Source organism: Trachemys scripta, chromosome 2, assembly GCF_013100865.1.
Source record: "Trachemys scripta elegans isolate TJP31775 chromosome 2, CAS_Tse_1.0, whole genome shotgun sequence".
NCBI classification, from domain to species: domain Eukaryota; kingdom Metazoa; phylum Chordata; order Testudines; family Emydidae; genus Trachemys; species Trachemys scripta.
The window spans coordinates 157,380,651-157,404,839 of NC_048299.1; the positions used below are offsets into that span (position 1 = coordinate 157,380,651).

The 24,189-nt window shown below is 46.4% G+C and overlaps 1 protein-coding gene across 3 annotated transcripts; it reads left to right on the forward strand.

The window, feature by feature from the left end:
* The first annotated feature begins 530 nt into the window (after positions 1 to 530).
* IKBKB (inhibitor of nuclear factor kappa B kinase subunit beta) lies at positions 531 to 24,159 on the forward strand. Of its 3 annotated transcripts, XM_034762055.1 has the most exons (22): positions 1,405 to 1,549; positions 1,862 to 1,981; positions 2,615 to 2,709; positions 4,847 to 4,964; positions 5,781 to 5,850; positions 9,985 to 10,073; positions 11,331 to 11,420; positions 11,834 to 11,958; positions 12,600 to 12,707; positions 13,032 to 13,161; positions 16,014 to 16,208; positions 16,458 to 16,566; positions 16,962 to 17,085; positions 17,473 to 17,624; positions 17,744 to 17,805; positions 18,929 to 19,038; positions 19,304 to 19,353; positions 19,958 to 20,057; positions 20,285 to 20,432; positions 21,100 to 21,227; positions 22,957 to 23,047; positions 23,452 to 24,159. In XM_034762055.1, the coding sequence occupies exons 2-22, from the start codon at positions 1,880 to 1,882 to the stop codon at positions 23,518 to 23,520; spliced, it is 2,265 nt and encodes a 754-aa protein (XP_034617946.1). In that variant the 5' UTR covers positions 1,405 to 1,549; positions 1,862 to 1,879; the 3' UTR covers positions 23,521 to 24,159. The 3 variants fall into 3 exon arrangements, with proteins under 3 accessions (XP_034617945.1, XP_034617943.1, XP_034617946.1); XM_034762054.1 differs by lacking the exons at positions 1,405 to 1,549; positions 23,452 to 24,159 and adding an exon at positions 531 to 549 and having other exon boundaries at positions 22,957 to 23,140; XM_034762052.1 differs by having other exon boundaries at positions 1,393 to 1,549; positions 22,957 to 24,159.
* Positions 24,160 to 24,189: the final 30 nt, after the last annotated feature.

Consider the following 24,189-nt stretch of genomic DNA (forward strand, 5'->3'; position numbering starts at 1 on the left):
CAAATATTAACTAGTTAACCCTCCCAACAACCCTGTGAGATAGGTGAGTATTATCTATGAATATTGTACCTACCATTACTATAACTCAAGCCTTTCCTGATTGCCCGGTGGATTCAGAGTACTGAAGGGATTGATGATGTTTCATAACCAGCCATCCCCTTTCACATGCCTGAGGCATATGTGTATGTATGAAAGTCAGTCAGAGACCCCTGTCCTGTTTACGTGTGTGGCTACATGTAGAATTCACCTATCTTAGGTGGCAGATGAGAAATGACAGTTTTCAAGAGTCAGATCTTAGCAATTGTCTAGGAGGGTACTAGTGAGAAAAACAAAGCTCTTGATCCCTGAGGTCTGCTGTAATCCCTAATTTCAGAGAATTTTAAAAACGATAGGTGCTTCAGAGCTGAACTTCCTTCCTCCTTGCTGCAGGGTGTGAACAAGATAAACAAATGATTGGCTCTGCAGCGAAGAGAAACTGTGACTCAGGTGCCTGTCTTTCCTATTCTCCGAGCTCACCAGGCTTTTGAAAAGCATCTCTGCCAATCTCGGGTGAGTTGTCACAATGTTCTGAGTTGTGGAGCACAGTGGGTGGGAGGGAGAGATGGATAAGGTGAGGGGGGAGAAAAGAGCCAGGGAAGGGAAAGATTGTGATGAGAAGCAGGGAGAGTGTGGGAAAGGCAGTGACAAGGAGTGTGTTGGCCATTGGGTAAGACATTCTTTACTGTCCCATTAGCTCTCATTTGAGAGAAACCAGTGGTACCAAAATGATTCTATTTACTTAAATAGCTTGTCCCAGCTTTCCTGGGGGAGGGGCGAACTCATGCCTGCAGAAAAATTGCTAGAGCCCAGAGAGCTTGAATGAAGTACAAGGTAGAGTGTGCAAGGAGTGGCGCACTGCACTTGATTTGGGGTTCCCTCCTACCTCACTCACCTTGTTATCTTTGTACGCGGCAGCTCCCATTACAGTAGAAACAGAAAATGTTATTCAATCAAGCAAAGCCAAAAATAACTCCTTGGAACTGAAGTCTGCAAACCCTGCCATTTTGCCCATGAAGGCCCCGCTGGGGCAAGCATTTACGTAGATCAGTAGTCCTATTGACTTGGGGTTTTAATCCCGTTGCCAGTGCTATAGCTAGTAGCCTCCCAGTCGCTGGAAAGCTTTTTCTCCGTTCTCCCCCTCAGGATTTGCAGCTTTGTTGGTGACACCCCCGCCTTTAACGCCAGAGCAATGGCCGTACAGCAGCCTGCAGTTCGGAACCGCGTCCGCGCCTAGGAGCGGAGCTGCAGCCAGCGCGGTCCCCACGGGGCGCTGCGCCCGGGCTGGGATCCCTGCTCCGACCTGCCCTGGCGCAGCGCTGCCGTGCGTCCCGGCGGCCGGCAGGGGGCGCCGCCTGGCGGCACCACGTGTGGTGTGAGGTCGGAGCCGGAAGCGCTGGCGGAAGCGCGCTGCTGCGGCCTTGGTGCCAGGCTGCTGCTGAGTCCCGCGGGCGGGGTCGGCCGCCGGAGCCTGGGCCCGAGACCCGGCAGCGCCAGGCTCGTCCCGCGGCAGGTGAGGGGCGCCGCGGAGCCCGGCTCACCCCCCCTCCGGGCAGGCGGGGCGGCGCCGGGGGCGGCCTTGCCGGGCCCGGCCGCTCTTCCCCTCGGAGCGGAGACCCGGACTCCTGGGCCGCTCCTTTATCCCGTGGGCCAAGGCCGAACTGCCCCGCGCCTGGGTCTGTGACCCCCGGTAGCCTCCCCTCCCCCCGGGCAGATGGGCCCTGGTGTGATGTCTTCAGCCCTCTTCGTGTGTTGCCAAAGTAACTAACTCACTTACAGGAAAGTTAATAACCGGGTCTCTGTCCCTCCCCTTCTCGTCCTTTAGCCACAGGCATTCACCGCAATGAGCCGGCCTCCCCTGCAAATCCAGACGTGTGGTCCCTGGGAGATGAAGGAAAGGCTTGGGACAGGGGGATTTGGAAATGTCCTCAGGTGGCACAACAAGGTAGGGGTTCCCTTTTCTCTGGGATGGGGGAGAGGCTACTGGTCCCTTATGCTCCAATCGCATTCACCATCCACTCGTACACCTAGGGAGTGAGAGCGCTCAGTTTCCAGCTCTCTCTGATCTCTTCCTCTGCTTGCAGCCTAGACTGTTCCATTGTGTCTTGTAAGCAAATGGCTGCTGGCTGCTTCCTCTGATGTTGAACCCCCACAGCCAGCTAAGGCTTATGGAAAACAACCAATCTGAGAACCAGTTCCTTGAGTTGTGAGCATGATAGCTTTGCTGGACTCTTGTTTCTGCTAACTGGCCTCTGGACACATTTTGTATGTAGAGGGGTGAACTTCCATGGTTCAGAATTTAGCTTCACTGTGGAGACTTGCAAGCATGAGCCTGAAATTCAGGGTACTATTTTGGTTTTGAGGAGTTGGGGAAGGGGGCATGAGCTGGTGTCTTCTGTTCTGGTGCATATTTGGTGCCCTAAATGACCATGTCCCTGGGAGGGGCCTTGAAGAAGAGCTGGGAGGATTCCCAAGAATAGCCTTACATTTTTTTGGGCTGCTACATCTTCTGTTGATCCTCACAATACATCTCTGGTGGAAACATGTTTTTGTCCTAACTCTCTCTGTGTCTGTGCAGGAAACAGGGGAACAGATTGCTATTAAACAATGTCGTCAGGAGCTAAGTCTCCGAAATCGGGAGAGATGGTGTCTGGAAATACAGATAATGAAAAGGTGAGCATTGTGTGATCCCGTACTCCTTGATATCTTGGTCAGCAGCTGAGGGCCTAGATCTGTGTGTAGAAGAGTCTGAATCCATGAGCGCGGGAAGGGAAGGGATGGCCACTGTCAAGCACTTTGAAGGCGAAGTCTATTTCTTGACATGTCTTCTCCATTGACTCGTCCCCAGAGGGGATCTGTTTTGGTAAGAATCAGTGCCGCTGCCTTTTATTTACTTCCTTCTGTGTTTGTGCATCAGCATCATCAGTGATGTGAAATAAGCTTTAGTAATTTGCTGCGGCTTCTGCAGAGACAGTGGGGAAACAAGAGTTTTTGGAGCACTGTTGTGATAATTGGACCTAAACATTTACCCTAATTGTGAGTTCAACTGTAAAAAGTGAATGAAAGCTTATAAAAGGTCACAATAACTTATAATAATGTTAATGGAAAAGGGTGTGAAAAGGAGACAGGTTGAATTAGTCCTCACAAAAAGGCCTAGTGATATAATTGAAGAACTCTGTTAAGAGCATGCCTGGTAAACAAGACTGTGTGACATCAAAAATCTGTGAACGGGAGTTAGTGTGTTGGCAATTAGATCTAATTGGTGGACAAAGTAATGAGAGGGTGGGCTATCCCACCTATCACTCCTTTTGGGGTCCTTTAAAGAAAGACTTCAGGGAAAAAGTCAGTGGGGGAACTGCACCATCTCAGCTACTACCCCCTCCATTTCCTGGGATCCTCGTCCTTTGTTATCTTGACTCTGAGAGAGGTGCTCACCAGACTAGGGCAGAGAGAGGGACCCAGGGGACGTTGCCATCTCTACTGGCTTTTGCTGAAACCCAAACACCACCTGGGCTGTGAGCCTTTCTCTCCTCTGCCTCCTCCCCACGTGTCCTTTTCCATCCCCATCTTATTTCTTCTCTTTTCTATCCCCCTCCTTTCTCTTTCCCCAAAAGGACAATTATTTTCATGGTTAATACAACTGAAGAGACTCTTAAACAAGGGTATCTTTCCTTCTAGAAACTCTTCTCAGCGAAAGGGAGCAAGGGATTTTACTATGAAAGCCTTATTAAAGCATTTGAAGTATAAAGTATTCACTGTTTTCCCTTTTCTGTGTCTTCAATAAAAGGTTAAAGTGGTGTTTAATATTGTTTGTTTGCCATGGTACTAAGCAGCCTGAGGTCTCTGTACAACAAACCTTATTTAAGACTGAAACTCTTGTTAACATCTCTGGGCTCATATATTCCATCTAAATACAATAGGGCTCACAAAACCAGGCCCATGTTTTCAAAGGGGACTTTACTCAGACTCCATTTGAGCATCTGTAATGTAGCATGTGCGCCTATAATGCTTGTGAAGTACATGCAGAAGGGTGTGTCATACAGGGAGATGCCTACAACACTCTTCAGCTTCCAGCTGAGCCCAGTTCAGCAGTAATGGGAATGCGGTGTGCTGAATGCAGGTCACGTTTCTTGGGGGAGAAAGCCTCAGAAAAGGAGGATGAGTGACAAAGTCCTGTAACTTGCATCCAGATCTGCCCCTGGTGCTGAGGTCCATGGAGGCTGGGGCTGTGTTTGGCCCCAGGAGCCTGGCAGTGCATGTTAGGGAGCTGCTTCCTCTTGCACCTTCCTATTTGTTGTTGTTCCTGTGCTGTCTTCTGTGAGTGTCCTGCACATGCACTGAAAGCCCCATCAGTGCAAGTTACATGACTTTGCTAGGTACCCAGTTTCCTGGCTAACTTACTCCACCATTTATATCCCTGCTGAATCAGCCCGCTTTGTGCAGGCTGCAATGGGCTGAATGTAGCCCTGACTTCTCATGGGGCTAGGAGCAGGCTGCATGTCAAAGTTTGGATGCTTATAGAGAGAATGAGGAAACGGACAACTGGGAGACGAGTTAGGACTAAAGGCCTGTCCTGGGGGGAGAGAGTGGATTGAGCAGGGTGAAGGAAGCTTTTGAAGTGCACTAGTTCTGTGTGCGAAGGGTTAAAGTCCCATTGTGACCTTCCTTAATACCTACCTGTGTGAGAGATTGTAAAGCTCTCGTTTGGATGACCACTTTTCAGGATGCTGGCCCTTTCCGTTATTGCTGGGAGGAGGCTGAGATGAATTGGTTCCAGTGATCTCATGCTTCCCTCATTTCCTTTCCTCAGACTGAATCATCCCAATGTGGTGGCTGCCCGCGAAGTCCCTGAAGGGATGCAGAACCTTGCCCCCACTGACTTGCCTCTGTTGGCCATGGAATACTGCCAGGGTGGAGACCTTCGCAAGGTGAGGCATTGGACTGATGATCCTGGGAGGGCAGGGGCTACTGGGGGAAGTGTAGGTTTTTTTCTGAAGAGGCTCAACTGTGGGTGATTCAGTGGGATTTCCCCAGCTGCTTCCACATACTGTTGCCACCTAATCCTCCTGATCTGGGGCTGTGCCTGCTTGTGCCTCCTCTGAGCAAGGGGCAGGGTTGATCCCGGATGCATTTTTACATCCTCTTTCTGGATTTTTATTAGAAACTTTCCATTTCTGTTGGGGGCAGTGAGCAAATGTGTGTCTGTGGGATGCACACGTAGAGAGCAAGGGATGTGTAAGAGATGGAGAACAGGATGTGAGTATGGCCCAGAACATCCCAGACCAGGTCAGTGGGTGGACCTCTGCTCAGAAATGATAAGCTCCCAGCTGTCAGCAGGAAAAAGAACTTGTTCTTTTTGGTCTTGATGTTGTTTTTCTAACTTTTGCTTGAAGCCCAAATGCAGATAGTGCCCAAAGCACATGGCTGCAATTAGGGAGACTGGTGCTTGGCTGGCTGAGCCAACTGCTGCGGGACACGGGGGAGGAGCTGTGAAGGGGTTTCTTCCTCCTGGAAGAGCTGCTGGAGAAGATGATGGCAATTTTCCTATCTGTGGAGAGGGAAATGGTGTTTGAAGTTGTAGTTTTACTATTTAAGGACTTGATCCTGCAGACACTTACACATGTGAGTAATGCTATTGAGTTCTGCATAGCTACTCACATCCATAAGCATTTGCAGGATTGGGGCCAAACCCAGGAATGGGGCACAGAGGAGATTAGTTTACACTCTGTTTTGATCCTCTGCAGTACTTGAACCAGTTTGAGAACTGCTGTGGCTTACGGGAGGGAGCCATTCTCATCCTGCTCTCTGATATCGGTAAGTGAACATAACAATGGCCAAACTGGGTCCATCTAGCCTAGTATTCTGTTTTCCAACAGTGGCTGGTGCCAGATGCTTCAGAGGGAGCGAACAGAACAGGGCGGTTATCCATCCCCTGTCATCCAGACCTGGTGGCTAGCAATCAGAGGTTTAGGGACACCCAGAGCAGGGGGTAGCATCCCTGACCATCTTGGCTAATAGCCATTGATGGAGCTATCCTCCATGAATGTATCTAACTCTCTTTTGAACCTATAGTTTTGGCCTTCACAACATCCCCTAGCAATGAATTCTACAGATTGGCTGCATTGTGTGAAGAAGTACTTCCCTATGTGTGTTTTAAACCTGCTGAATATTAATTTCATTGGGTGATCCCTGGTTCATGTGTTATGTGAACAGGTAAATAACGCTTCCTTAGTCACTTACTCCATACCATTTGTGGTTTTTATACACCTCTATCAGATCCCCTATTAGTCAACTAGTCAACTTTTTGCCAAGCTGAACCGTCCCAGTCTTCTTAATCTCTCCTCACATGGAAGCTGTTTCATACCCTTAATCAATCTTCTTGCTATTCTCTGTACTTTTTCCAATTCTAATATATCTTTTTTGAAATGGGGCGACCAGAACTATATGAAGTTTTCAAGGTATGGGCATAAGAGGGATTTTATATAATGGTATTATATTTACTGTTTTATTATCATCTAGCCCTTTCCTAATTCTGTTAGCTATTTTGATTGCTGTTGCACATTGAGCAGATGTTATCAGAGAACTATCCATGATGACTTCAAGATCTCTTTCTTGAGTGGTAACAGCTAATTTAGACCCCATTATTTTGTATGTATAGCTGGGATTATGTCTTCCACTGTACATTACTTTGCATTGATCACCGAATTTCATCTGCTATTTTATTGTTGAGCCATCTAGTTTTGTGAGATTCCTTTGTAACTCTTCGCAGTCAGCTTTGGACTTAACTATCTTGAGTAATTTTGTATTGTCTGCAAACTTTGCCACCTCACAGTTTTTACCCCTTTTTCCAGATCAGTTGAGTATGTTGAACAGCACCGGTCTCAGTACAGATCCTTAGTGGTCAGCACTATCTACCTCTCTCCACTGTGAAAACTGACCATTTATTCCTACTCTTTGGTTTCTGTCTTATAACCAGTTCCTGATTCTTTCTTATCCCATGACTGCTTACTTTGCTTAGAGCCTTGAAGGACCATATCAAAGGCTTTCTGAAAGTCTAAGTACGCTATATTCACTGAATCACCCTTGTCCACATGTTTATTGACACCCTCAAAGAATTGTAATAGATTGGTGAGAAATGATTTCCATTTACAAAAGCCATGTTGACTCTTCTCAACAAATCTTGTTCATCTATGTGTCTGATAATTCTGTTCTTTACTAGTTTCAACCAGTTTGCGTGGTACTGAAGTTAGGCATATCAGCCTGTAATTGCCGGGATCACCTCTGGAGCCTTTTTTAAAAGTTGTCATTTCATTAACTATCTGCCAGTCATCTGATATGGAGGCTGATTAAAGCAATAGGTTACATACCAGTTAGTAGTTCTGCAATTTCATATTTGAGTTCCTTCAGAACTGTTGGGTAAATACCATCTGGTCCTGGTCATTTATTACTGCTTAACTTATCAGTTTGTTCCAAAACCTTCTCTATTGACACCTCAGTCTGGGACAGTTCCTGAGATATGTTGCTTAAAAAGAATGGCTCAGGAGTGGGAATCTCCCTGGTGGGAATCTCCGTTACATCCTCTGCAGTGAAGACTGAATGCATTTAGCTTCTCCGCAATGGCCTTGTCTTCCTTGAGTGCTCCTTTAGTACCTTGATCATCTAGTGGCCCACTGACTGTTTGGCAAGCTTCCTGCTTCTGATGTACTTGCAAAAGAATTTGCTGTTAGTGTCTTTTGCTAGTTGCTCTTCAAATTCTTTCGTTTTGGGTCTGCCTACTGCTGCTTTGTGGCAGCAGGGCCTGCCCCGCTGTCCCAGTCTGGGAAGGGAGCCATTTTAGTTCCATGTGAGGTAGGTTTGTGACACTGGATGCCTCCCCTTTAGATAGGTATCTAATAGTATTCTCCTTCCTGCCTTGCTCTGCAAGCCTCCCCAGAAGGGAAGTGGCCTCTGACTCGTCTCTGACATTGGGATGTGGAAAGTAGCGTGTTTCCTTTCCCAGCGAGAAACGTGCTCAAGGGATTTCCTGGGAGGTGCTAGGCAGGATGAGCGAGTTCCAGCTTGTGTTCCTCATAGGGATTCCCAGCTGCAGCCCATTCTCAGGGCTGGGGTGGGCTCCTCATTAACTTACATTATCACCATAGCATCTGAGACTGATGGGAATGCACAACGGCATTATAGCGCTTGTTGTGGACTGTTTGCTTTGAACAGGCCCCCTTTCCTCGAATGTATATCACCCGAAGTGACCTATGGTAATGAGGTGATGCCCCCAGCACAGCCAGCCTCCAGTCCCCAAGCATGAGTATTTAGAGATTGTGGACAGGTGCACCTCAAAGAGTCTGCTGTTGTGGTGAAGCATGGGAAGGAACCCTCTCCAGGGCAGCCAGGCCCCCATCCATGTGGCCTGTTTGTGGCTCTTATGTAGGTCTTGGCAGATGCAGTGTATTTCGGAGGAAGGAGTTTAAGAAGTGCCTGTTGGGCTGGTGTGGGCCTGGGGAATGAGCAAGAGGAGAAGCAAACTGCTCTTCTTGGAGGCACAAAAGCTGAACAGAATCTCCTCCTCCTGCCCCTCACTCTGAGCACCTCTGGCCCAGTGACAGCTTCTGTTTGCCTCCCCTGTGCTCATTCTTGGCCCAGGAGAGGCTGAGGACTGGTAACAGAGGCAGGGGGTGTCATGCTGAGAGGACAGGTAATGGAGGGAGCAACCCCAGGTCTAATGATCCAAGGTCCTGACCCTGGTTAGCTAGAAATGTTCCCTTCTTCTCAGTAGTACCTCCTAATGGCCCATCTGAAACCCTGGGATCTGGCCATGCTGGGGATTAGGCAGCATCCTAAGGGTTAAAGTCACCCCTGGAGTAGGGTGATTGTTGATGTCTCCCTGAAGTAAGGCTAGACAGACTGATGGTTGTAGGGGAGTCTGGGGGCACTGGGTTCTTTTCTGCGCTCTGTGACGTGTTGCCTCATGAGGGATGTAGAGGGAGTGGGAAGTGAGTCCCTTTGAGTTAGTGCTGGAAAGTGCAGCTGCAGGCTATGGAAATGCTGCTAGCCTCTTCCTTACAAACAGCCTGAGTGAGCCGTGTCCCCACCTAACGGCTGCAGGGTTTTGCTCAGGGATTGGCTTGGCTGAACATGAAAAATGCAGACTTTGGTCCCAATTCTCCATTCAGCCTGAGTTTCTCTTGACACACAAAGTGGGGAAGTGGCTCTGATCTACCTCTTTGTGTCTCCCCATATCCTGGGATGATCGTGTTGGCTCAGCATAGCTGGAGTGTATCAGCCTTCCAGCCATGACTCTGTCTCCGGGCATGCTCTCTGCCTTAGGTGTGAGCCTGGACACTGCAGAGATGGCTATACCAGCTGGATGTGGTCGAAGTATTCCCTGGTGGGGAGGGCTGCAGCCAGCCAAAGGACTGAGGGCAACGCAGACCTGGCCTGGCACAGTGGCTACTGGGTCATCACTGATGTTAGGACAGATGAGGCTCGGAAATGCTGAGCATAGCACTTCCTCTCTCTAAGGTGGGCTTGGGCCCTTACAGCCCCTCTCCCACCTGGAGCCTTATTTCCTCCCTGCTGCAGCTCCCCTAGGTACTTGTCTCCTGGGGGGATGCCAGGGGGAACTACATTGGGATAGGTCAATGAGGGTTTCCCATGGATGTGATGGAACTTTCATGTATGCAAAGAGAGCAGCTGCCAACAACAAGCTCTGCTTCCATATCCTAGAGCAGCTGTACCCAGCCCCTGTCCTTGCTACTTCAGGGTACAGCATATTGCAAGTGGCTTCCAGGCCAAACCTTCTCATTGTACTGCATCCCCTACCCTGTCCTCCCTCACTGTAATCTCCTCTCTCCTCTTAGCCGTGTTTGCTTTTTAGAACCTTCAGGCTTAGGCCCTCTGGAGTAATGCTGGGAGGTGTTAGTTGTGCTGAGTAACAGCTGCCTCTCTCTGTCTCAGCCTCTGCTCTCAGGTACCTTCATGAGAACAGGATCATCCACAGAGACCTGAAACCTGAGAACATTGTCCTACAGCAAGGAGAACAAAGGGTGAGCAGGAGCCGGGTGACTTTGGCCATATATACAGCGAGTGGAGTGTAAGGGCGGGAGCATGAAAGTGTGTGTGTGAGTGAGAGAGAGAGTGAATGACTAGGAGCTGAAGATGAAAACATGATCCCTCTCTGAGATCTCGCAAGCTAAAATGATTAGCCCAATGAGGGTGTCTGAACATGATCTGAGAGGTGGTGGTGGTTTCATCTTGTAATTCTTGGTATTTATACAAACTGCTAATTTGATGATTTATCTGAACATCCAAGTACTATGAGTTGTATCCTTCTCTTTCTCCCCACCCCACCCCCACCCTTTACAGACTGGGAAGCGAGGCAGAGAGGAAGTGACTTTGCCAAAGCGGTAATAGGTGTCAGATTTGTTTGGAAATTGGCTGGGGGTGTGTGGTTCCTGGCTTACAGACTGAGCTCAGACCACCAGATATCTCTGCCTATCTGATGCTTCGCTGATATGCAGAAGCAATTCCCACGAGGCTTTAGTTTAAACACTCTGTGCCTAGTCCTCGCTGTGTGATGAAATGGTGGCTGGGCTTTGTACTGTACTGCTGCAGACTGCCAGTCTAAGCATGACTATTTGGACTGCCCTTTCCCAGTCAGGGCACCATGGGGTGGCACATGACATCTCATGTGGTGGTTCCAAGGAACCATTAAGCCATCTCTATGCTTCCCTGATCCTAGGGCCAGGTTGGACCACGGCATACACCAGAGTAACTAGGGAAAGTTATGGCCATGCCCACTTTTCCCAGGTCACACCCTCTACATAAGGGTAGCAGGGGTGCAGCACAGGAGTTCTTATAATGGCTCTACCCATGTGAGGCTTCCCCCCACTTGATGGCTATGGCAGCGTTGTGCCAGAAGAGGCAAAGATCTGGCCATCTTTCTTGCTTCTCCTCAAGGGAGCAGTGAACATCTCCTCAGGAAATAAAAATAAACTCCTATTCAAAGACCAGAGTGATCCAGCTCTCCTAGGAAAGTCCCTCCATTCAGACTGGGCTCTATTGTAAGTCAGCAATAACATCTCATGTTCCTTGCATTTCAAGCTCATAATGACCCTGGGGAGCTGCTTTATCTGCGGCTTTGTTCTCATGATCATGCAAGAGCACAACACTGCCTTGATGCTTCCTGCCCTTCTCCCAGCGCTTCTGAGTACTGAAATCATCTGTTCTCTCTGTAGAAGTGCATGCCCTCATTGCAGAATGTGTTTTCAGTCCTCTTACTGCCTGCCATCTGTCTCTCTCAGTTAATACACAAGATCATTGACCTGGGGTATGCTAAGGAGCTGGATCAGGGCAGTCTATGCACTTCCTTCGTTGGGACGCTGCAGTACCTGGTAAGGAGTGGATTTAGCTTGTAGTGTTGCTGTGACCAGCAAGGTCTGTGGGGAAGAGCAGCAGGAGGGAGCAGGCACTGTAATCTGGCTGTGGGGTGGGAGAGGAGTCCCGACCATGCAGGTATGGATGTGTTTGGGATACACATGCTGAAGCAAAAGAACAGGCTGTATTGTTCTCTTTGCCAACATTTGGGTTTTCACATTACATTGCTAACTTTCTGCTGCATAGAGGGTGTGAGTTTCATTAACCTCTAGGACTGGTCAAAGAGGCCAATAAGGTTCCTGAGTGTTAAAACACTTAGCATGAGCTTTCCAAAGTGATGTGCAAACAGTAATGAACATCTAAGGAGGCAGGTGCAGTTGAGGTCTGAGAGAAAAGTGGCTTAATCTTTAACCTGTGTTGGCTGACCCAGGCTCCAGAGCTGCTGGAACAGCAGAAGTACACAGTGACGGTGGATTACTGGAGCTTTGGCACACTGGCATTTGAATGCATAACAGGTTTCAGACCATTTTTGCCCAACTGGCAGCCTGTGCAATGGTGAGTAAGATGGGCCCAGAGAAGGAGGAGGAACTCTCTTTGGCATCCAAACTACTGTCCTGTTTTCATGGTGTTTGATGGAAGGAAGGGGTTATCAATTTTAGGGTTAATCATTATTTGTTTCATGGCCTACTAGGGATTTGAATTTAGGCATTGTAAGAGCTTTCCTGGCTTCAAACACTTGACTGTCATGCAGCTTGGGTGGTTCCTGGGGTTGGCAGAATTAGTATCTCACCCTTCACATTGGGGTGGGAGAGCTGATCCTTTCACTTGAGTGTTGAGTTGGCTGCTAGGCTCAGTCTTCCCTGGTAAATCTCTTTTGGACAGACCTACATTATCTATGGGGCCAGTGAGATTGACAATCTTTGGGCAAACAGAATTAACCTGGAGCAGCATCAGCATATCTGCTGTCAGGTTTAAATACAAGTTGGGATGTTTTGTACGGGAGTTGCAAATGTCTGAATAAGATATTTGGGACTGATTTTGTTAGCTGTGTGTCTGTGTTTTCAGCAGCCTCTGTGTGTTGTGAAATTGGCTAGAGGCTAATGTGTGTCCTGGAAAGGGTGAGGTGCAGTTGTCGTCATGCAGAGGGATCGCAGAACTTTCTTTACTTTGTCACTGTACCTGCTTGAACTCTTTAGGCACACAAAAGTGCGACAGAAGAGCGAGTTGGATATTGTTGTCTATGAAGACTTGGCTGGAGAAGTGAAATTTTCTAGCAGTTTACCATATCCCAATAATCTAAACAGGTGAGACCCAAATGCACCCCATGGGGATAAGCTGGATATGTCCTCCTGGGAATAAGAAGGGATCTGTTTTGTTTCTATGACCTGCTGATCTGTTGAAAAGTTCAGTACCCAATGCACATGGTCTCATCTGGCTGAAGTTTCTGTAGATGAAAACAGGAGGCTCCTGTTAGCTTGCTGTAGAAGATTCCATGCTCCTTTCTCTGTTCTCTAGTTAAGAGATTTGGGGGGAGGTCTGAGCTTTGGATCTCTTTTTGTAGATGCAAACTGGTATGGCCAACTGAAACACGTCTTTGTTCTCTGGTTCTTCTTGTTTCTGCCTCATAGCATTTTGGCTGGGCGGCTGGAGAAATGGCTGCAGCTCATGTTAATGTGGCACCCGCGGCAGAGAGGGACAGACCCTGTTTATGGACCCAATGGCTGTTTCAAGGCATTGGATGATATACTGAACCTAAAGGTGAGTCTTGGGACTGGATTTTCATGGACAGACCAGTGTCCAGAGAGCGTGGCTTATGCTAGCCTATGAGAGAAGCCTGAGTCATGGGCTAAGGAAGGATGTGTGGAAACCCCATTATGATGGGAGAGGCTGCCTTGTAAGAAGGAAAAGCCCTGCTGAGGGCTGGTCTGAGCAAGTATATCCACAAGAGTGATTTTTTGTTACAGCCTGGTACTAAATAACAGTAATCATACTGAACTCTTACATCAGTAGATCTCAAAGCACTTTCAAAGGAGGTCAGTATTGTTCTCCCCAAATGCAGAGCTGATCCGCAGGGAGTAGAGTTGCAGAGCTGTCAAGTAGACAAAGTTGTGGCACAAAAGTGGACGGGCCCCATGTTGGGAAGCTCCTTCAGTACTGAATTGGTCTATGTTGTGGTGAGAGTGTGTGGATGGTTTATTTAGGCTCTCTGGGGCTGCAGAATGACAGAGTTTGGTCCCTCTGCTAACTTCCGAAAAGTAGGACTGGAAGAGACTTGAAGAAGTCAAGTCTAACCCTTGGTGCTGAGGTAGGACCAAGTAAACCTAGACCATTCCAGACAGGTGTTTGTCCAACCTGTTCCTAAAAACTTCCAATGATGGGGATTCCACCACATCTCTTGGAAGCCTGTTCCAAAGCTTAACTACCCTGAGAGTTGGAACGTATTTTCCTAATATCCAACTTCAGTCTCCCCTTCCTGCAGATTATAATATTATTACTTGTTCTACCTTCAGTGGATATGGAGAATAATTGATCAACATCCTCTTTAGAACAGCCTTTAACATATTTGAAGATTATCAAGTTTCCCCTGTCTTCTTTTCTCACGATTAAACATACCCAGTTTTTTAACCTCTCCACATAGATCAGGTTTTCTAAACCATTTTTCATTTTTGTTATTCTCCTGGATTTTCTCCAGTTTGTCCACATTTTTTTCTAAAGTGTGGTACCCAGAATTGGACACAGCACTCCAGCTGAGGCCTCATTGTTGCCAAGTAGACCAGGACAGTTACCGTGACATTCCTGTTAATACAGTCCAGAATGACATTAGCCTTTTTTGTAACTGCATCACATTGTTGATTCATATGTAATTTGTGATCTACTATAATTCCCAGCTTGTCTTCAGTAGTATTACTACCTAACCAGTTGTTTCCCATTCTGTAGTTGTGCATTTCATTATTTTTCTTTTGAACTTACCTCTATTTAATTTCATCTTGTTGATTTCAGACTAATTCTCTGATTTGTCAAGGTCATTTTGAATTCGAATTCTGTCCTTGAAAATGCTTGTAACCCCTTCCATCTTGGTGTCATCCACAAATTTTGTAAGCCTAATCTCCACTCCAGTATCCAAGTAAAATATTGAACAACAGTACTGGACCCAGGATTGACCTCTGCAGTGTGAACCCACTAGATATGACCTCCCAGTTTGACAGCAAACTATTGATAACTACTTTTGAATACAATCTTTCAACAAGTTGTGTACCAACCTTACAGTGACTTCATCTATACTACATTTCCCTGGTTTGCTTATGAGACCCTCATGTGGAACTATGTCAAAAATGTTACTAAAATCAAGATCTATCATGTCTGCTGCTGCTCTCCCCCCCTATTCCCCCCAAGCTAGTAATTCTGTCAAAGAAGGAAATCAGCTTGGTTTGTCATGATTTGTTCTTGACAATCCATGCTGGATATTCCTTATAACCCTATTATCATCTGCATGCTTAGAAGTTGATCATTTAATAATTCGTTCCAGTATCTTTCCAAGTATCAAAATTAGACTGATAGGTCTGTAATTCCCCAGGTCCTCTTTGTTCCCCTTTTTAAAGACAGGTAGTATGTTTCCCTTGTCCAATCTCAAAGATAATGCTAATGGTTCCAAGATTGCTTCAGTTAATTCCTTAAGTACCGCAGGATGAATTTCATCAGGCCCTGCCCACTTGAGTACATCTAATTTATCTAAATTTTCTTTAACCTGTCTTTCCCTATTTTTGGTGTCTGTCCCTGCTCCCTTGATGTTAATAAGTGTGTTTGAGTATGTGGTCACTATTTAACCACAAGACTGAAGTAAAACAGGCATTAAATTCCTCAGCCTTCTTGTCATCAGTTAGTAGCTAGGTATATAACTCTGATTTTGTTCTTACATGCTTGTTATTCTTTTGTACTCCTCATTAGCAATTTGTCCATGCGTCCACTTTTTTATTGTAATCCTCCTGATGGAGCCATATTGACCTCTTAATATTTGTCCTATCTTTCTTTCATATCAGAATAATTTGAAGTTATGCATTTAATAGTGTCTCCTTGAGAAACTGCCAGTTCTCGTGAACTTGTTTAACCCTTAGATTTTCTTACTTACCAGTTCTGAGCTTGTTAAAGTCTGTTTATTTTGAAGCCACAAGGGGACCTAGATTTACTGGAGGCTGAAAGATAGTCACTTGGTAACAATCAAGGAAAAGTACTCTGGAAAACTATTCAGGGAGAATTAGCAATGGTTGATGTGGAAGGGCGAAGTCCAAGACACATTGGCTTCTTCCTGGCCAGCTGAGGAGAAGTATTCACAGGGCTTTTCCTGTCTGTTATTCCACTGAGTGTCTGTGTCTCTCTCGCTCTGGCGGAGGGAAGAGGACTTGCTGATCCTGTTTTCTGTATCACGTGGCCTCCCTTCTGTCTGATGCAGGTCAAAGATCTTGGCACGATGTTGCCAAGCAGCCCTAAAGTGGTCATCTGGTCCTGGTGTTCCTAGTTTCCTTCTCCATCCCCTGATCTGAGTCCTGGCATCTCTGCTCAGCCATGACCTCCATGCCCTGGCTTCTTCCCATGTCCCACTTCTTTTCTTGCAGCTGGTTCGCGTCCTAAACATGGTTACGGGCACTCTGCACATGTACCCTGTGACAGAAGAGGAAACCTTGCAGACTGTGAAGGCCAGGATTCAGTCAGATACTGGTATTCCAGAGCAGGAGCAGGAGCTCTTGCAGGAGGCAGGGCTTGCACTATACCCTCAAAAATTGGCTATTCAGTGTATGGCTGACAGCAAGGTGAGCGTGGGGCTGAAACCTGAACCCTGCTAGCCAAGCCTGCACCTGCTGGCACTTGCACTCTGAGCACCTACCCCAGCCTCACACTCCCTCCACCCCACTCTTGTTTTCACTGAAGCAGAGCAGCCCTCCTTCCTGCTGCTCACACTATCCTGGGCCATGATGAGCCAGCTGGCTCTGGGTTATTTCAGTGGAGGCTGCTGTGGGATACTGTATCTGAGAGTACTGAGATAGGTCTCATCTCTGCAGGTGAATGACGCCACGGACACAGACCTCCTTTTCCTTTTTGACAACCGTAAAGTTGCCTATGAGAGGCAGATCTTCCTGCGGCCTCATCCAGAAAGTGTTGACTGCATCCGTAAGGACTTCCCCTGGGCATGGGTTATTTCCATGGGGAATCGGCACAGAGAGCTTGCTGTATATGCGAGCTGTAGGGGGCGGACATTTGCTCTTGAGAGTGGAGTGGGCAGCGAAGCAGATTGTCATAGCATTCAATCTCTGGGGTGGGATTTAATTGAGGGTAGAGAAGAATCATGACCTGTTGAGTTAGACTCTCAAACTGTGGCCAGTTGCAGTGAAATAGCCTTTCTAGTGCCCCATACGGGATGTGATGGGTACAGAGACTTGGCTGTGCAGGTTCAAGAAGAGGTAGCACCCTATCTCAGACTTGGACTGGGTGCTAACTTCTACACTGCAGCACTGCTCCTGTAAGTCCCTTTTTTTTAACAACATATGCTCTCTCTGTGTTTCCAGTTCAGGATCCAAAGAAGAATCTGTCCTTCTTCCAGCTACGGAAGGTGTGGGGTCAGGTCTGGCACACGATTCGGACTCTGAAGGAGGATTGTAACCTGCTTCAGCAGGGGCAGCGAGCAGCCATGTACAGTGGGGTCCATTTGGGAATATTTGGCTCCACTTGGGCCTCCTGGCTAGAGGGGGATAACAGGAAAAGAAACCTGCCCTACAGTGGTGCACTATCTGGGAGGGGGAAGTTCTTGATAAAGGTGGAGTTATTTGCAATTAATGGAGAGCTAAGAGCTGTGGCCTCTAACCTTGTTGTCTTTGTGCAATCTCAGCTCCACTTAGCCCTGTTCATTTGTCTTGGTGACACAGGAAAATGTGGGCTGATCATGGCTCAACTGGAGAATCCTGGGATCTGTAAGCTTGAATGAGAGTGACTCTGAAAGCTGTGTGTGGGATCAGTTGAGACACTATGTGCAACTCCTATGGGGTTGGACCGACATGACCCTTCTCACTTTCTCCACAGGATGAATCTGCTGCGTTACAATAGCAATCTCTCCAAGATGAAGAATTCCATGGCCTCCCTGTCCCAACAGCTGAAGGCAAAGCTGGATTTCTTTAAAACCAGCATCCAGATTGACCTGGAGAAGTACAGTGAGCAGACAGAGTTTGGAATCAGTGAGTACAGCCCCTGTGACATGCAGGGGAGTCCTCCGTCCGCTCCTCCAATCCCAGCGTGGTAGCTTCCTTTCCTCCAATGCAGCAGAGTAATGGACTTTTCTTCCTTCTTTTTTCAGCCTCTGAGAAGCTGTTGTTTGCCTGGAGGGATATGGAGCAGGCTGTGGAGCTTTGCGGGCGGGTATGTTTCTAGATTTAGGTTTAATTGCCTGCCTGAAAGAGGCGGCTTTCTGCTGCTACCCTGCATTTCCATCCTCCGCTCCAGGGCTGAACTGGCCTGATAAACCAAGCCCTTCCCTTGTTTTAGGTTGCATCAGTTTTTCCTTGTCCACGGGCCTGTGCAGCCCTTTCTGTGTTGAGAAGGGTCAGGACAGAAAGATATGGAGGAGATGATTCCTAATGCCTAAACTGAGAGATACTTGTAACAGGGCCAATTATAGACAAAAGCAATTGTACTGTTGCCAGGGTAATGAGAAGAGATGTGGCTCACGCGGAAGTTAAAACTGAAAAGGAAAATGGTTGGCTGGCAGTGCTCAGAAAGGCTGTAGGAATGGAAGTGTTAATACCAAATTCTAAAAGGGGATTCTTTACCATCTGCTCAGTGTGTTCACTTACCTGTCCCAAATACTGGGACTGAGTGACAGGCTAACTTGAGATGGCATCTGAAATACAGAATGTTAGACCCTGGTAGCTGTGCTGTGTCTCTGAGCAGAAGCCTACTGAAAAGTGATTTCCTTGGTGACTATCCTTCTACCTGCCCATATACCGTCTTTCCTCAGAATACAGGGGGACAGAAGGTTTCTGCCTAAGGAGGAGTCAGTGATCCTGTTTCCTGACATTAGTATGTCACAGGTTGAGGTAGACTCTGGATGTGAGGACTAGGATGCTGATATCTGAGGAGTAAGATTAAGGGTGTTGGTGGGTGAGGTGAGAATTACAATAGTCCTTCGGAACAGCTGAGAGGAAATTTTGTTCCCCTTTTTGTCGCTAGCTGCAGGTTCACCTTAGAATGTGAACAAACAGTGTCTCTTCACCACAAGCTGAGCTAAGGTATCCAAAGCAGCAAGGTCATTAGAAGGGGCCAGTCTGAGAGGACTAAATCAAATCAATCTACTGGTATCAAAGGGAAATATCCCATCAGTCTTTGCACAAGGCCCTTCTTCCCTGTCTAAGACTGCAGGATTGTGGATGAAAAGGGAAAGCAATTCCTGTTCCATTTAAGGCCAGTTAGAACCAGAGTTCCCTCACCCTGTGGCGGGCCTATGTCTGGGAGCAATGTTATTAACTGAAGCTCCTCCTCTCAGGAGGAGGATGTGGATCAGCTGGTGAAGAGGATGATGGCCCTGCAGGCAGACATTGTGGACCTGCAGAGAAGCCCACTAGGGCGGAAGCAAGGGGGCACCCTGGAGGATTTGTAAGTTGGAACCCTCTCTAGCCTGTGGTGCTAGCATTTCTAGCACAGTGGCTCCTTTCTGAATGCAAGCAATCAGAGGCACCTATTCATCAGCCCAGACCACAGACTGGGTTGGCAGGGCCTAACAAAAAGCCAGCACTGGACTGCTGACATAGCCCAGCTGTCTGGCAGCTGCATAGTCAGGTATGCGAAGGGTTTTTGAGAGTCCTTGAAGGGGCCAATTACAATTTGGGTTCCAGAGAAACACTTGTCTTTTATTTTGTAGGGAAGAACAAGCCAGAGAACTTTACCGGCGACTGAGGGAGAAGCCAAGAGGTAAAGAACCTGTAGCCACTGTTGTCTTGTTGCTGTGTGTGACCATTAACTGGAAAGAGCATTAAACAGTATTGAGAATTCTCCATTCCAGGCCTGTGGCCTACACTCCAATAACAAATGATCTCTCTCCTCTTTTCCAGTTCCAAAAGAGCACTGCTACCCCTACCCCAATTGTGGCTGCCTGGGAAAGAGATGAATGTCTATCAGGGATGGTCTAGACAGTATTTGGTCCTGCCATGAGGGCAGGGGACTGGACTTGATGATCTTTTGAGGTCCCTTCCAGTCCCCGAATCTATGAATATTCAAAGCACGGAGACCAGCTTTGATCTCTTGACCAATTGGTCCTAGCAGCTGGCTGCCTCTTCAGGATGAAGCCATTTTGGGCACTTCTCCCCAAACTACTGCTGAAGGCATGTGCTGTAGGCAGGACTTGCGCCCAGCCCTTCCTCCCTATGGCCACAGACCCATCCCCCAGTATAATCTCTGGGCTACAGCCCCCTACCAAGTGGCTTCTTTCCAAAGAGCTAGAGCCTAGGACACAGTGCTACAGAAACAATGATAGTCTCTCTAATGAACTCACTCTGATCCTTTTTCATCTCTCTAGACCAGAGGACCAGTGGTGACAGTCAGGAAATAGTGCGACTGCTCCTGCAGGCAATCCAGACATTTGAAAAGACAGTCCGTCTAATTTATGCTCAGCTCAGGTGAGTCCCAGAACATCCATTTTATAAAAGAGAGACAAGGAACATCTGGGCAGCCTTCTCTATTGCTCTTAGTACAATGAGGAGATATATTAGTCTCAGTAAGATATATTCAGACAACTTCACACATTAAGAATCATGTTCTTCTCCAATTATTAGGAGTTAAACAATTGGAGCTTCTAACTGACACAGTGCAGCTGCTCATCTGACCTGATTATTGTTCTTTACAGTAAGACAGTAATTTGCAAGCAGAATGCACTGGAATTGTTCCCCAGAGTGGAGGAAGTGATGAACCTGATGAATGAAGATGAGAACACAGTTGTCAGGCTTCAGGAAAAACGACAGAAAGAATTATGGAACCTGCTGAAAATAGCTTGCGTGAGTGAAACAGAAGTTAATGGGGCCTCTTCTCCTCCCCCCACCCCTTTTGATGGTAGAGACCTGAATATAGCTGCAGTTGTTCATCCAAGAGCCTGCACTGGTTTTAGAACCCCTTCTTTGAAATGCTGTGGCCTGCAGCTATTTCATCACCAGTGTTGGAAATTTCACATGGGAAACCCTCCCCCCCCTCAACACAATTATGCTCTGCTTTGTTCTTTTCCAGGGCATTTATACATTAAGGGGTGGGTGTGGTCCTTTAATTGCTATAAAGAATGTACTATAAAAGATAAATTTTGTTGAATTCTGAGGGAAGAAAATAAAACTGCAGTCAATATTCTGCAACTCTAGTGGGGTGACCAGCTACTGAGGGTTGTATGAAGTCTGTACAGGGCTAAAGGCAGCACCCAGAAAAATGCTGCATAGACAGAGACCTGAGATCACATTTCTTCTGACTGAAAAACACGAGGTAAAATCTCGATATCCTTACCTCCCTCTGTTGAATTTTGGTTTAAAAATCTGGGCCTAGCTTAGTATTAAAGAAAACCCCAAATCCTTACTTGCCATTAAGAGAAATGGCAGCACTTGGTCCTGGAAATAAGTTTATGTAGAAATAAAATGCAGGCAGCAATCTGAATCTGCCTTCCTGTCTGCCTTCTCCCTTCAGAGTAAGGTGCGTGGTCCTGTCAGTGGCAGCCCAGAAAGTATGAATGCATCACGGCTTAGTAACCCAGGTCAGCTGCTGTCGCAGGTCCCAGCTGTAACTTACAATTTACCAGAATCTATCAAGAAAAGGTAAAGTGAAGAATGATGGAGTTACATCCATGCATATGTTAAATGGACACATTGTTTAGCGATGGTTACAGCTAACACCTAAGATTACTGTTAGCAGACAAGGATTTTTAAGATTACTTTGGGCATGTCTACAGTAGAGTTGAAAGGTGTGTAAGTTCCAGCTCGAGGAGATATACACAGTGTTACTCCTGGGGGAATTCTGTGCCAAAAAATTAAATTTGCAAAATTCTGCATATTTTGTCAAAATACCAAAAATAATTGAAACTGGTGTGATTACATTGTGTTAATTTATTTCAAAAAACCTGTCAGCAAGTATGTCTGTAACAATACAGTCAAAGATTCAGAAATGTTTTTTGACAAATAGATTCCTTATTAGCCATATTAATACAGAACTCTAATTCATTTAAACTACCATATAGAATCATATTTCCTCCACCCCCCAAAAGTAGTGCAAAGGCTGGGGGGGGAAATCGGGTAATGGAGGAGCTGAGGGAGAGGGAAATAATTGCTGGGAAGGAGCCTGGGTGTAAACTTGGAGGGTTGTTAGGTATGGGTGGAGGGGAAATGGACTGTTAGGAAGTTTCCCCCTGCTGACCCTTAGCCTCTCCCAGTGTCAGGCACATGTGGCCCCAGGTCCCCTCCTGTCACCATGAGGCCCTGCCCCAGTTTGTCCACCTCCATTAGACCTTATGACCCCTGTCTGACAGCCTCCCATGGTGTTGCCTGACCTGGCCTGCTGCAAAGGCAGCTCTGCAGGCTCAGTGCTACTGCCTTGGTTTATCACCACAGTGCCCTCTGGTGGGCAAAAGGCAAATCAGCAGCAACTTTTTCCTGTGCAAAAAGTTAATTATGTGCACATGCAGTAGCACAGGATTCCCCCAGGAGTACTGCCTGGTAGCTTCCCAGAATAGGATCCTATCTGAAACACTAGGTACATATCCTTCGGCTTGTGCTGAGGGTGACCAGATGCCCTTATTTTGGGGTCTCTTTCTTATATGGGCTCCTATTACCCACCCGTGTCCCAATTTTTCACACTTGCTGTCTGGTCATCCTACTTATGCTGCTGGATCTATGCTCTTAGAGAGAACACAACTGGAATTTTACACCTTCCAGCTCCAGTGTAAATGTGCACTTTTTGTGTCTAGTCAATTCCCCTGTGGGTTCTGTCTCAGTAACAGGAAGAAGGAGATGTGGTATTAAAACTTCACTGTGAAACCACATGGCAGGGCTGGACTTGAAGCAATGTCACTTTAGAGCACAATGGCACTGGGAATTTGCATATTTGCCCTAAAAACTGGGACAAGCAATTGTAATTGTGGCTGGTATACAGGAGTAAAAGAGAACCAATTCCTCCTTGGTTAATTAAAAATGTAATAGTCTGTCAGAGCTAGGCTTATTTTGCCCATCATGTAAAATTCTAGTCTTTGATTGCTGGACTCTTATACAATTTCCATGAGTGAACAGGGATACAAGCTTGATGCCATCTTGAATGCATTTTCTAGCTCACTTTATCAGTAAATCTTAAGGTACCATGGACTGCAATAACACTTTTAGTTGATGTAAGTGGCAGCAACAACAGATTGGTAAAATAACATTTGCTACCAGTTTAGGCTTGCTAGCCTGAGTACATACCCCTGCTGTACAAGTACCTGCAGGTGAGGCTGTACCTCTAACAGGTGAGACTTCCAGTTTCAATAGATGTAATCATTTGTGCAACTTTTCTTTTCAGTGAGGGACTACTGATGGAATCTCAGAATCTCTGCAGCCAGTTAGAAAGTGTGATGCATGACACAATGAAGGATCAGGACCAGAGCTTTATGGTAACTTCTATCACTTTAAACCATAAGCATACTTTTGGGAGGAGTGCTGGCCAAGTAATATTGTGGAAGCCAAAGGGCTGCAAGAAGTTTTGAATAGATTTCTAACACTCTGCATACACTAATAATTAAAATGGCAGAAAGAGACCTCATTCCCTATACAAAATGGGGTTACTGAAATAAATATTACAAGAAACTTCTAGTGTTTAAGTAAACCCAGAAAAAATGTACATCCCTTCTCCTGTAAGTTTTTCCCCTTAGGCAATACTTAATTTTTTTTTTTTGGTATAAAGTTTCAATGCCAAAGATGTGCTTATAGTATTTTCCTCTAAGAAAATCCAGTAGCTTTGCTTTGGGTTGGGAAGATGGTATCTAAACTCTAATTAGTGATTCTGCTTCATTTTTAGTCTCTGGATTGGAGCTGGTTGCAGCTTGAAGGGGAAGACAGAAATAACCCAGAACAAACCCAGATGTAAAAATCACTTCAGGCACAGCTCAAGCCAGATAACATTTTTTACATGAGGAGTTTAAGCCTGACAGGTTACTGCACATGAAAATGAAATCCCTTGCCTTCTATTTATACTGCCATCTAGTGGTTACACTGACATGTATTCCTATTTTTAAGGAAAGCTGGCAGCCTAATGTTAAGACACAAATTTTGATCACTCATTGCTGTTTCTCCCCTCACAAACATACAGCATCTGGGTAAGAAATTGATGAGAAATGCCTTACCCTATACAACAGCAACTGAAGATACTTTGTCATCTTCCACCACTCCCATCCAGCTGCTGAATCCACCTGCTGTGCTACCTTTCCCTTTCTGGAAATCAAACTCCTTGCTGAATAGTAGACAGTGTGTGTCTACAAGTAATCTTGGCTGAATGCCTTTTCCTGACATTTATGAAAAAGTACTGAATTTACAGATTTGGCTAACCATGCTAGGTTGCACTTTTTCTCAAGTGTAATGTCTGTACTTACCTAATACTTGTTTCTGGTATGGGAACGAACTATCTGAAATATGTAAACTTTTAGTTTGCTCTATTTGAATGTTAAATAAAATTTTAAAGGAGAAATATTTTTCACTATACAAGTATGTAATAAAGTTTGAGTTAGTCCAATATCCCTCAACTAATGAACAATAAAAA